Source organism: Vespa crabro, chromosome 6 (genome assembly GCF_910589235.1).
Source record: "Vespa crabro chromosome 6, iyVesCrab1.2, whole genome shotgun sequence".
NCBI classification, from domain to species: domain Eukaryota; kingdom Metazoa; phylum Arthropoda; class Insecta; order Hymenoptera; family Vespidae; genus Vespa; species Vespa crabro.
In genome coordinates this window covers 11,081,571-11,095,606 of record NC_060960.1, presented here as the reverse complement: position 1 = coordinate 11,095,606, position 14,036 = coordinate 11,081,571, and the positions used below count along the sequence as shown (strand labels likewise).

Genomic DNA, 14,036 nt, shown 5'->3' with positions numbered 1-14,036 from the left:
ATAAAAAGCCGAAAAAGGGAAGAGAGAAAAGAGTCGTCCGGTCAATCCGCCTACCGTCCTTTCAGCAGAGAAGAAAAAAAAAAAGAAAAAAGGAGAAAAAGAAAAAGAAAAAAAAAGAAAGGAAAGGAACGGCAGGACAACGCCGAGAGCGCCACGAAACGGCGATGCCTAGAAGTTTGGAGGAGCGTCGAGACTAGGAGGCGTCTAGCAACCACCACTGGCCGAGTCGGAGATATCGCGCAAAGCCGTAAAGCGTCGTCGCTTGCGGTCCCTTCAAATAAAAGGCTTTCCTCGCGGTCAGCGAGAAAAAAGAGAAATGTCGGGATCATAACAGCCGTGGGAGACTTTTCTTTTCTTCTTGGTGCTTGTCGCGTTCGCGATAACGTTTGTGCTTTCCCCGAGTTTACTTGTGATCGAATCCTCTCGACGATACTATTCCATCGAATCCCTTCTCGTCTCTTTTCCCTCTCTCTCTCTCGAAAAGTCCAAAAGTCCTCCTTTCTCTCTCTCTCTCTCTCTCTCTCTCTCTCTCTGTCTGTCTCTATTTATCTATCTATCTATTTATTTGTATGGTTCTTTCTTTCTCTCGTCCCACCAACTCTCGTGTGTCATTCAAGACGTCAATGACGAGCCATTCAAAACACCGGAGAAAGTACATGGAAGGAGCATGCGAGAAGATGGCCAAAAGAGTCTAATGAGCGATAAGTCAAACACGGCCGAATGCCAAGCTTGCGCAGTCGCTGTGATCGTCTGAACCTCGATGATGCAGGAAAGTCCTCAATATGGACGAATTATTCTTTCTTTCCTTGGAATTTGAACAACTCCTCCAATGTTCGAGAATGTAAAGTGGAGGGATAAGGTATCTTTACCGTGACAAAGGTTATCTTTGGTTATGCTTTAGATATCGATCGACGGTGGAAGAGGTGAGGCGAGCTCCATCCTGAAGCATGCTTGTTTGTCAGAGCTTACGAGCTTTTCGACGGTCGATACGGAACGTAGTACAATGCAAGGTCAAAAATCGTGGAGAAAGCGAGCTGGCGATGTTCCCGGAGAAGGAAAATAAGAGGATCGACGTAAATGCAATGGAGGAAGGATCTTAAGGAAATAGACAAAAAGCAAGATGGTGGTGGTGGTGGTGGTGGTCGAGAAATTTGGCGTTGGGAAAAGGCGTGGCGGCCTATCATCTAGGTCACGTTCCTGAGCCCTGATATATCGCGCATTCCTCCTACGATTCTCCTATTGCCGATCGATTTTCTATACCGCGATCGTAATCTCGTCGACGAAAAGGAAGAGAGAAAGAGAGGAGGTGGGAGGAGGGGTAGGAAGGGTTGAGGAGAAGGATGGGGAGAGGGAGAGTGGTTCCTTTCGATCCGTCGACGCATCGATAGTCTCTTCTACTTTCTCCGAAGGAAACTGTAACGTGGGGGCGCTTAAACTATTTCTTCGAAAGGATCGATCTCTCTCTCTCTCTCTTGCTATATATATATACACACACACACATATATATATATATATATATATATACACATATATATATTTCGGAGGATGACCTTCGAGTCACATGCGCCATCGAATAAAAAATCTCAAAGTACCTCTGCTCTTCCTTCGGTCATGTCTACTTTCAACGATTTCAACTCTTTTACGAAAAAAAGAAACGAAAGCTATGCGAGTGAGTGAATTCCCGCGAAAGACGAAGAGGAAACGATGGGGGCCTCGTTTATCGACGATAAGGGATATCAATCGATATGGCGCATCGTTAAAACTTGCATCGACTAAAATCTCTCTCGCGCTCCGATTCACCCGAACTCATCGTTAATATAAATTATTGGATATATCGAAACGAAAGCTTTCCTAATGAATATACTTTCGTACGAAATCTCTTTCTTGTTACTCGTTAACTTTTTTATATTCTATATTTTCTATTGAAAAGGAAGAAATATGAAGGATCCACGATACCAACAATGTGCGATTATTATAGTATTATTTATTTTATTTATTTTTATCTTGGTTTCTTAATACCTCTAGTAAAAATCTAAGGGGAGAAAAGAGAGAGAGAGAGAGAGAGAGAGAGAGAGACTCGAAAGATTACGACTGTACGTGTAAATATATGTGTATGTGTGTGTTTGTATCTCCGTGTTAAAGAGAAAGATAAAACGGAGGTATTATTATAGGATGAAGCATTATTATTAGAAGAGCAATACCGATCGAATTTTTCTATTTTTAAGATCGATCGATAGTTCGAGAAATCGAAAGAGAACTATTCGCAGAGTAAAGAAAAAGTGTTTTAGTCTATATATACTATTGAGATTAACAGAAGCGATTTGTTGATTCCCTCAAAGTCGAACGCTGCCATTGACAAAGAAATTCATTTTCAACGCGCATGTCCAATGCCTTGACTACCAAGACGCTCTTCGCCGTTGCAAAGCATTACAGGAAAGAGAGAGAGAGAGAGAGAGAGAGAGAGAGGGAGAGAGAGGGAAAGAGAAGCACATATGTTAAACTTTTTGCCAGGATATTCGCAATAAAGTTGTCGCGATAGAAGGAGAGATACCGAGAGATAAAGAGAAAGAAAAAAAAATCTTTTCGTTTGCTACGAATCTTTGAACTTGATCGACAAATTTGAAAGAAAAAGAAGGAAAGAGAGAAAATCAGAGAGAGAGAGAGAGAGAGAGAGAGACAGAAGTAGACAATGGACGAAGGAAAATTGGTAGACAGCGAGTACGCTTCACTTATACTCCATTATCAATTAAAATCGGCTGTGCTATCGTTTAACCAGAGCTTATCTTGCATTTACCTAGTGTTCATATTTAAACGCCATTCTCTGTCCGCCTTCAAATCGGCAGAGATTGGAGAAGTTAAAGAAGAAGAAAAAAAAGTGGAAGACGAAAAAGAAATATAATTCGATATTTTTGCTACGTTCTTTCCCTAAAATCACATCCATCGAATATTATAAAGGATCGATCAGTTTTTCGATCGAAAGAGAAAGATAAAGAAATATCGATATATCAGTGAAATCCTAAAGACTGATGTTCCCATTTTTGGCTATTCTACTCTTCGTTCTTCGCTTATTTGCAACGAATTCCGCCCACATCCTCTTTGCGTGTACGTCGAAGCCACGAAGAAGACGACACTAGGAGGATCGAGTTACGTAAAGAAAGGGAAAGAGGAAGAGAGAGAGAGAGAGAGAGAGATAAACGATCGGTCGAGCGGAGCAGCGATCGATTTTCACGTCTTCGTCGAGAGAGAGAGAGAGAGAGAGAGAGAGAGAGAGAGAAAATAAACGCCTTACGTCCTTGCGGTTCGTCCATTTTCAAATCCAGTGTAATAGTAGCTCCCACTGAATATAAAATATCGTACATCGAACATCGTCAAGAACGATGATCCTTGAAAGCGAGGCAAGCATCTTGCGAATCGATTGATTCGACGAGAGAGAGAGAGAGAGAGAGTGCACAACGATAAGAGATCGAAAGAAGAGCAGGACCTCGGAGATCGATTATCATCGAATCATGACAAAATACGGCTTGGTCAGACTCGCCCTGTGGCGACCAAGGCGTTCCGTAACTTCGCAACCACCGAACAACCAGGAAAACAACCCTCTCATGTATGCAATAACTTCTTTATTATTTGTTTGCTCGTATTGAGTATCGAAAGATGCTGTTGCTGCTGCTGCTGCTGCTGCTGCCGCTGCTGCTGCTGCTGCGAAAAAAAAAATAAAGTAATACAGGAGAAAAAGCCGAAAGAACGACGTAGATAAAGCGATGAATAAAAATCGCAAATTCTATATGTGTGCTGCTTTTCATCGTCGATGCACAATAGCACGCGGCATATTCTTTAGCGCGGAACACGTTCTTCTTCAAAATGAACGCACACAATACGGGAAATATGTTCATCGCGAATTGTGATGTATCGTATGCTCTTAATAAAGCTCTCGATGTGCTCAAATCCCTGAAACCCATCCTTTATATTTGTTCAATATTTTTTCAATTTTTCATTTGTATTTTTACTTTTTTTCTTTTTTTTTTAATTCTTTTCTAACCGTTTTTACGCTTGATACAAATCGCTTGCACAAGCATTGACATTTTTCATCGTAACTCTCGTCTATATCTATTCATTCGTCCAAAAAAAGCAAGGTCGACATTTTTTTAGCGAACCATAGCCATAAAAAGTAGAATTGATATATAAATTCAATGTATAGCGTAATTTGTGCGCTTCGTTGTTGGCTTTCTATGTTTCGCAGCGTTATAACATAGGAACTCGTGCCCGAGTTCTGGTTTTTGTTCCAGCTGTTATTGCATCTAACGAGAATAAGAAAAGCAATGAAAAAGAGAAAAAGAGAGAGAGAGAGAGAGAGAGAGAGGAGCGTGCTAATAATTGCATTGTAAAGAACGGATCGAACAAGTTTTACCCCGTCGATGTCACCGTGCATTTATTTTTTTGTAGGACCATTTATGTTCGATCGAATCCTAAATAAATTATTCATCATTATTTAAGGGAATTCGTTGCTTGATCAAAGAATTTTATTATGCGAAACGAAAGTGCATCCTTACTCGCTCGTATCATGCGATTTGTCTCTTTCTCTCTTTTTTTTTCTTTTTTTTTTTCATAAAACGCGAATACATCGAAAGATGATTGCAATAGGAATATTTTCTACCGCAGGTTGCATAATTCGTATTATTTCGTTTTATCGCGGTATTAATCAAGTCAGTCTTGTCTAGAATGATCTCGCGCGTCAATGGATAGCTCAATCGGAATACGTACGAACATATGTAGGAGGATAGATCGGACAATAGTCGTCGTTATCGAAGGTAAAAGGAATAAATGGTTGAAAAAGGCAAGCAATAGATAAATATCGCCATAAATTTTGCTTTGGGATCGTGCCTAAAAAGGGAAAAGGAGAGGGGAAGGAAAAGTCCATAGGACATCTTTTGCGTTGGAGCGCAGGTGGCCAGGTTGGCAGCTGATACGAATCGATAAATATTTATATACCTTGGAGCGAGAATAGGCTTATACTCGCTGCAACGGCGTTTATCGACTTCCAAGAAAAGTGCATGACTAATCGAGTGGCCGACATTTGCCATTGCATTAGGCAAAGGGAGGATTAGAAGAAAAGAATTTATTATCAAAAAATGTATGTATCCGTATGCATTTCTTCTATACAAATTTGTAGATATTTCGATGTAGAATCTTTCTCTCTCTCTCTCTCTCTCTCTCTCTCTCTCTCTCTCTCTCTCTCTATCGTTCTTCTCCTTCGAATTTAATATCTTGGAAAGATATAACTCTAGAAAACTACAATATATATTCTGTGGAAGGTCGCGTTAAGAGGGTCAAAGAAATTGGAAAATGCATAGACTTTGTGTGTACTCGCTGACATAGTGCATCTCGATATACATATTTTAAGTACACAAATAGGAATGTCGCAATCGCCTTTCGGCAATCTCGTCGTCGGTTGCGACGTATCGATCGATACAATGGCAGGAAAACCTTCTACTTAAGTATCCAAATAGAGATTATTATATCGTAGAATCGATGTAACGAAGGACTTTACAACGTTTCTTTCTTTCTTTCTTTCGTTAAAAATGATAGACGCGAATTAGATTTTATTTCTTAAGCCATTAAGCAAGGTTAGAGACTTTTGTCGAAACGTAATATTGATACCGCATGTGTGTCGCGGCTTTCGCGAGAGCATGAGAGCTGCTACGCTTTTGTCCGTATTGATCTAGGTTTATCCTGCATTCCTCTCCACCCTTACGCCCACCCCTTTTCCTAGCACCCCCTACCAACGCAACACTCTGCACTTTCGCACCCCTTATATAGATCGTGGCCGCACGCCCGCGCGCAACGACCAAGGTTATTCCCTTTTCCTGCGATTACACGATGTAATCGAGTGACTCTTCTAGCTCCAAAATATATGCGTTCACAGAGACATATATACAAACGTACATGAATATGTATACACACACATACACACACACATATATGTATGTATGTATGTATGTACGCATGCATTTGAGCTCTGGTAACTCCTCGAGCCAAGAAGCGATTTTCCGTACAACGAGGGATCGATCATTCGGTGTTTACTATATAATCTTTATTACGCGTTAGACCACCTTGACGAATTCGATCGGTTTCTTTCTTGTCACGAAAATAAATTAGAATGATTCTTTACATGTCTTCTGAGAGTTTTGCAGGGTGCAAGTGGCTTTTGACTTTTTCATAGATTCGCGTCTTTCGTTGAGCGAACTTAGTCATTGTTAAATGAACAGGCCTAAGAAAACTTTTGTACGTTTCTTACATTCTCTCTGGAAGATGAGAAAAGAAAAAAAGAAGAAGAAAGAAAAAGGTACCTATAGAGAAATAGGCGAGTCTGACTTTTAAAAAGACTAAATCGGAAAAGGAAAATTGTTGTATACGTTTGTACGTTCCATTCTTTACATTTCGCTCGAAGGTACAGCACAGCTGGGTCTTCCACAGCATAGTCCTTATTTGTCGTACATTTTTTTCTCTCCTTCGTTTTCTCAAACGAAAAGCAAAAAGTCATTCCTTCGGTGCATTCGCTTTTTTCTTCAATCGTCGAAGACGAAAGGAAGACGAAAGAGATACGTTTTAGCGTAGGCTTTATGATAGGCTTCTACTTTTATGTTAGAAAGAAGACGAACCTTTTAATTAAACTTAGTGGGCGTGGCAGCTAGATATTACCGTAAGCGGCATCGTATAGTATTCTTGGTGTTCGTAATCGTTGACATTCTACCGCGAAGAATTGGTCTACAAAGAGATACGCGGTATCAAGGCCACGGACGTAGCGGTCGCTCGCTTCTAATCTCATTCTAACTATTCTTTTTCTCTTTCTTTTCCTTTTTTTTTTTTTCATGCTCATTGCCAAATACGATGATGAGAATTGGTTAAGATCACGTTAGAAATGAGTCGTTTTTAAATGGGACGTAAGCCTAATGTCCTTTCAAAAGGGACACACGTACTTATCACGATATATCCTTCTTTATTTAGGACATATTTGTGTTAACACACTTTTGCTTCCTAGTGATTCATGAATGACTGTCAGAGAAGAGAGAGAGAGAGAGAGAGAGAGAGAGAGTCAAAGAAAAATCGCTCTTTGACACTTTGTAGATACGTTTGCGTAGTTGCACGCGAGTTCCAACGGAGTTTGCCTACACACGAACGAGGCCTCTGTCATCGCATTCAATGCACGACCTTACCCCTGAGGAAAAAGAGGGAGAGAGAGAGAGGGAGGGAGGGAGGGAGAGAGAAAGAGAGCTTGATTAATATCTTGAGTCACGTAAGTCGTGAGACCGTACATACGCGACCGTTGGAAATTACGATTCATAGAAAAGTTAAGATTTCATCTTACAAAATGCCTTTGCTTGGCGCATATTTTTACATTGAACGAGACCCGGAAGCTATTAGAATTCAACGTTGAAGATTGGTCGTTTGAGCGTTTAGCTTAGCGAAACGGAGGCAAAGAAAAATATACACTTTTGATCGTTTTGCGAGGAGAGAAAAAAGGAAATAGAATGACGGACAAAGGAGGGCCAATTAATAATTCATGCGTACTTTCCTGCGAAAATCTTTTATAGCGAAACGTGATTTAATCGCACGTTCGTCCCTTTAACGATCTCTTTGCGTTCGGTATAATTCGGCATTGCAATGGTCGGCGACTTGGGTGGGAACGAATATATCGCTCTTTAATACAACGAAACTCTTTTTTTTTTTTTCCTTTTTCCTTTTTATTCTTTTTGTCTCCTTTAACTTTGAACTTTAATTCGATGTAGGATATTACGGTGAAATTATTTTATCGCCCGTTTTCGTTCAATGACGTCCGACCGTTGGATTCCCTCAAGAGAATCGGGAAAGGTTGCTTCAACCACGGATGACCGCAGACCTCGTAATGCCTAATTGAAAAATTGAGTTCCGAAAAAAAAGGAAAAAAAAAGAAAAAAAAAAAAAGGACTCGAACCACTGACCCGAATCTTGCATCACACGGTAGAAAATATTCGCTCGAATAAGCCTCTTTTCGAATTTATACGATAAGCTAAATAGCGTAATCGATGATATTTTCGATCATACAGGATGGACTTATTAAATGTATATGAATGATACTAGTATATCTATCGCTTGTATATAGAAAATATTTTAATAATCGCGTTTACTCGCGCTATTAACAGGCGATTCGTTTTACTCTGATTTATCGGACACGCGATACGATACCAATTAATGCCCGTACATAGCATCGCCTTGCTATAATTGACTTTTAACGTTGTTAAAATAGCAAATCGTTTCGACGATGATCTTATCTTATAAACGACGAACGTTGAAACGCGATCGTATTCTTCCCCGCCTATTTATCTATTTCATCGGTGTATTTTCTATGTGATTTTATTAATCGATCAAAAAACGTCTTTGACTTTGCGATTAAAAGTTTATATTATGGACGTGCTATTGTCGCGGTATGACGCTTTAATGATGTCACGCACGACGAATATACGTCTATATATATATATATATATATATATATATATATATATATGTATATGCACTTTTAACTTTGATCGAAGCGTTTACATTATCATCATCGAAGCTATGGTCGGTAAGAAGGGGAGCTTCCGATTTCAGCGTCATCTATCGAGGAAATCGTGCAGCTATTCTCTACGTTTATTTACCCAAACTTCTCTCTGTCGATAGGGTAGAATTTAAATCTCCGAATAAATTGAATCGGAGTTCGATGCTTTCGAAGCTATCGAATGATTACCGAGAGATCGTTTAGAATGAATAAAGAAAATAAATGATGAAGAAAGATTCGAAAGGTATGGTAGGGGCTTCTTTCGAGGTCCCTTTTCAATAAAAATCCTTTATTTTTTTTCTCGCAAAGAATCAAGTTAGGTAGAAATAAGGTGGGAAGGAAAAGGGCGACGCGTAGTGAAATGGAGAGAAACAGCTGGCCTTCTTTCGTCACGTACCCCACCATCGGATCCTCCATCCTCTCTCCCTCTCTCTCTCTCCCACCAACATCGTTGGTTCACTCTCCTTGCTAGTACGAACGATTTCGTTTCGCATTCGCGCGGAAGGACGTTTCGTGAACGAAGAAGAGCGAGGGATCGTGTCTGTCTGTCTGTCTGTCTATCTGTTGTTTATTTGCTTGCCTATCTGTCTCTTCCTCTTAGTTTTACCTTTATTTCTTTCATTCCTCTTTCCAACAACATCTAACAAAAACAGCAACTAATAACGGCAGTCCGTCGTCGGTCATCGAAGTATACACTCGTACACGCACACATACAGAGACACACTGTTCTCTCTCCAACTGGCCGGCGCTCGAAGCTCTGCGCTCAAATCCTAAGCTGCGCTCGAGCAGCGTGCGTTTCCCTGCTCCTGCGCGCGTTCTCTCTCTCTCTCGTTCTCCCTGTCTCTCTCTCTCTCTCTCTCTCTCTCTCTCTCTCTCTCCTTTCCTCTCTCCGTCGATCTAGCTCTCCTCCTGCGCTTCTCGACGCTCCAGCCAGAGTCGCGAGAGAGTCAGTCTCTCGACCGTCCGTCGGTCCCTCAGCGCGCGAGTACGTCTCGCCACCGGGAGATCACTTCCTTTATACATCCGCTTTTACACGGATCGGAGTTATTCGCCGGCTTCGAAATTGACGTGCACGTGCCCATTCTCTCTCTCTCTCTCTCTCTGTCTCTCCTCATTGAAAATTTCGCGAATTTAACGAGTTCGTGGGCACGTTTCGATACGTTCGCATTCGGTTTGTGTTCGCCTTCAACGCGAGGACACGTCGTCCAAGAACACACACGGACTCGAAGACTTACTATCGTTCTTTGGATATTTTAATCGGCACCGATCGCCAACCACTTGGATGCCACTTTGATTGGAACACCGAGGAACATCAATCTCTCGTTGTTCCTCGTAAATTCACCGATCGACAAAGTGAGATTGATTCCTTTTTATAATTTATTTTTATCTTTACCTTTATTGTACTCCCGTATAGAGACTTTTGACAGTATTTGTCGTATACACGATCAATCGGAAAATGAATTCTCCACGACGAGATTTATTCGAATCGTAAAGGAAATACCTGTATTGTATCGTAGAACGTAAACCGATAGCCAGATCGATAGTAATATTTCGTCGAAGCGAGCATATGTCGTCGTTGAATCGTTTGATCGTAGTAGAGAATCGTTGTCGCGTTAGCGCGGTAAAAGAGGGAGAACTCGCGCTCGGTCGGTCGGAGGCACCGTTTAAAGAAGAACGTTTAATTATTAAAAAGGGAAAAAGAAAAGATATATTTTAAGATAGGGACAGAGAAATGAACGCGTACGAACATAATGGCATTCTACTCAAATGCACAAGCTTAGGACGTGATTCACACGTGATTGGACGATTGGTAACACTCGGAACGTTCAGTTCGTCGAGTGAAATACAACGAAACCTTGATCGTTAAAACTAATTGACTGATACGAGCGTTCGACCGATTTGTTCTCGAGCGTAAAGGGTACGCTTGTTTCTTCATTTTTTCCTCCTCCTCCTCCTCCTCCTCCTCCTCCTCTTTTCCTTTTTATTTTCTTTTATTTCTTTTTTTTATTTATCTTCGTCTCTCTTTGTTTTCTATTTCACGGCGATTTGCGCGAGGCATTCTTTGTCAAAATAGAATTGTCGCGAGAAAGAAAATAAATATAATATTTTCACGAGGCTTCGCTTCCGTCATTTTTTTAGTCTCTCTTCGATCACATCAGCAATTTATCGTCAGCTACGGCGACTTTAGAATTCCAGCTAATTGCGAGACTAAAAAGATAATATAGCCATTGTTGACCCCTTCGTCTTGGCTTAGCCGATTCTTTCATAAGGGTACCTACCAGCAGCGGCCATTCTGAATAATGCTTTTAGACGACGTGTTAAGTTATACTACCCACGCGAACGGGTTCGCGTACGCGTCTCTCCTTACGCACCGACGATTTTTCCATGACTTTGCACAGCGATCCTCGAATCACATATACTTCCTCCTAAACATTTTTTTCTCTTCGCAAAACTCTATCAAATTTATAAATAGTCTGTGAATGACACATGTGTGTGTGTGTGTGCGCAAATATATATCTATATCTATATATATATATATACATAGATGTAGATATAGATATATATAAATCGTTATCTCGCGTAATTCTTCAAGAAAATTAATGATCGAAGACGGTGAAATTAATGTAACCTTCGTAAAAATCGTTTAATTATATTTACGATTAATCTTTTCTTTTTTTTTTTGACACAGAGACGCAATATATCCTGATATCTTACGAATCACATATCACACATTCGACACAGCTGATTAGTCTCCTTACGTACGTCACGATTATTGCAAAGATCATTTTTATTCAGTTACGATTTCAACTTTTTCTTTTTCTCCTCTTTTCTATATTATAGAAATTTCAATAGGATTGCTTATGACTTTGAAGAAATCTCAAAAGACAATTAATGCAAACTGCCTATTCCTTTTCTCTTTCGACACCTTGTAAAAACAGAAAATCGAAGATACATGACCACCGTATGTATCTATTATCAAACGGTAAAAGAAACAAACTACTCGCGAATATAGAAATTGCTTCGTCCCACGTTAGGATTATGCGAACGGTATGCCAACTAACGTAAGCCCTCGTGTAAATATTTACGTAGATATTGAGAAGCAGTTAACGGAGTTTATAAGTTGAAAAGAGATTTTTCTGGAGCAGAGATAGAAGCAGATCGTTTATATTCGTCGAGAGACTCGTTCGCGTTTACTTAAAAGGCATTCTCGGAATCGTCATCGTCGAATCACCGATTATGACCTCGGTTTTACAAGGGACAGACGTCGCTTGATTTATTTCGATACTCTTCGGTACGCTTCTTCCTTGTATACTTTCGCCTCGTGAATAATTCATTAATTAACGTTTCTGCTCTTCGCGCGCGACGAACGCTCGCTCGATGGACTAGATATACGCCCACTTTATTAAGGTTCGATCCTTTTACCAGGGAAAAAACAGGATAGAGAAAAAAGAAAAAGAAAGGGAGGAAGAGAGAGAGAACATTTTCCCACCGTCGAGAAATGAAAATTCAACAACGTCCTTGGTCGGTACTCTCAATCACTTTTTTTCTTTTATTTCTTTTTCTCTTCCCGATATAGCTCGAATCATAAAATCGTAACAATCAAGTGAACGTAATATTGACACTGCAAATAAATCGTTATACTCCTGAGAGTCATTCACGCATAAAATATCGTTTACGAGTATATGTGTATATATATATATACACACACACACACACATATATATATATATATATATATATATAAATAATGTTATGAAACATTGGCTTGTAAACGATTACCGAGGAAGCTTCTTCTTATTTGTATAGAAATAATCAATCGATATATCATAAATGAAAAAAATTACGGGTGATTGTTCATATCTCGAAAAGTGTACGACTTGCAATTGACGGAATACCCAACGTCATACATCAAATTTGGTATATTTTCGATGATCATCTAATCTTATTCTTACTATTCGTACATTTCGTTTTGCCCTTGTCTAAACGAAATTTCTTTAACGATGCAATGCCTTTTCAAAGTCCGAAAGTAGAGCAAATATTTTCTGAAAGCTAATTCAAATCTTAAATTAAATATTGATCGTGAAGACGGCGCGGTACGCTTCTATAACGGCGATGCAAGTGGCATTGCACGGATACAAAAGACGATAAGATAAAAGTTAGAAGACGGAACTGCAACCGGTGTTCTCTTCCTTCTCTCTCTCTCTCTCTCTCTCTCTCTCTCTCTCTCTCTTCCTCTCTGCTTGTTTCAAGCACATTGTTCTCTCGTTAGTTTTCGTTAACAAGCCAGTTTATATCAAAAACGTGGAACTCGAGAATGACGGGATTTAAAAGTTGTGTCGGTCATGAAACCGTGTTATCGGTTGTTATAAGGAAGGAAAAGAAAACAAAAGTACAAAAACAAAAAGAAAAAGACCCGACTACGTAATAAGAAAATAATAATGAAACGTTGAAATGTGTATTTGGTGGTAGGAAAGCGATGTTAAGGGAGAAATGTAAACGGAGAGAAAGAAAGAGGGAAAAAGAGTGGGACGGATTTAATAAGGCTACGCTCTAAGGAGGCGTTCATTTTTAATTGACGTGCTGACATTGGAACAAACACGTATTCCGCGTGCTCAGGTACCATCAGCACGTACCTAAAGGTGTGTACACGGCACGTATACATATACTTACCTATATGGATGGAGGAGAGAGAGAGAGAGAGAGAGAGAGAGAATATCATTTCTTACAGTCAGGGTCGAAAGTAGAGAAAAAGTACTCTTATAGAATGAGAATGAGTTCGAAATAGTTCCGCGATGATATATGAATAGAAATGGAAGTAAAAATAAATGGCGGCTTTCGTCGAATGGCCATCATTCTTCTCGAAGGTTAAACGCAGATACGAGGAATTTTGCTCGTCTGCGTTGTCGTCGTCGTTGTCGGCGAGTATTTAATCGACGAATTTAAGAAAAGAGCGTAAAGACGCACGCGCGCGCGTACGCGTTCAGTTAGTTGCTTTTTATTGGAGTCTCTCGACAAACGGTGTCAATTAAAATTCACGATACTCGGCCGGAAGAACTCGAAACGCACGATCTCGTACTTTTGCTCATATGTGTAATTACGAGACCTACGCACACGCGTATCCAAAACTGCATACGTAATTTCACAAGAACTCAAGAAAAAGGCAAGTCGGATCTTGAAAAACAATGCGAATTTCCATCTCATCATTTTTCTTTTAATCCGTTTCGTCGAATCTGTTTCTTTGTTTTAGATTAAAACGTGCGATTTCACGCATAGTTAATGAATATCGTCGTGGCCGTATGCAATAAAGTGAAGCTAAAGAACAAATCGAATCTTTGTTGCTTCGTATATATGAAAAGGAAACAATGGGAACGCTATTAGCTTTTCTATTTCTTCTCGAAGAGTTGACGCCTTTCCGAGACGCACGTCGACGGATCGACGATGATTAACGTTTATCGACGAAGAC

General features: G+C 40.0%; 1 protein-coding gene across 16 annotated transcripts in view; it reads left to right on the top strand.

The window, feature by feature from the left end:
- LOC124425000 (potassium/sodium hyperpolarization-activated cyclic nucleotide-gated channel 3) overlaps positions 1 to 14,036 on the top strand; it is a 62,139-nt gene that overhangs the window by 11,801 nt on the left and 36,302 nt on the right. Inside the window, exon 1 of one of the 16 annotated variants that reach the window (XM_046964721.1) lies at positions 42 to 3,601. The exons of the other annotated variants lie outside the window; for them this stretch is intronic. Within the exon in view, the coding sequence (XP_046820677.1) occupies positions 3,507 to 3,601 (95 nt within the window). The 5' untranslated portion in view covers positions 42 to 3,506. Of the gene's footprint in view, positions 1 to 41; positions 3,602 to 14,036 lie in introns of those variants that run through there. 16 annotated transcript variants of the gene reach the window in all.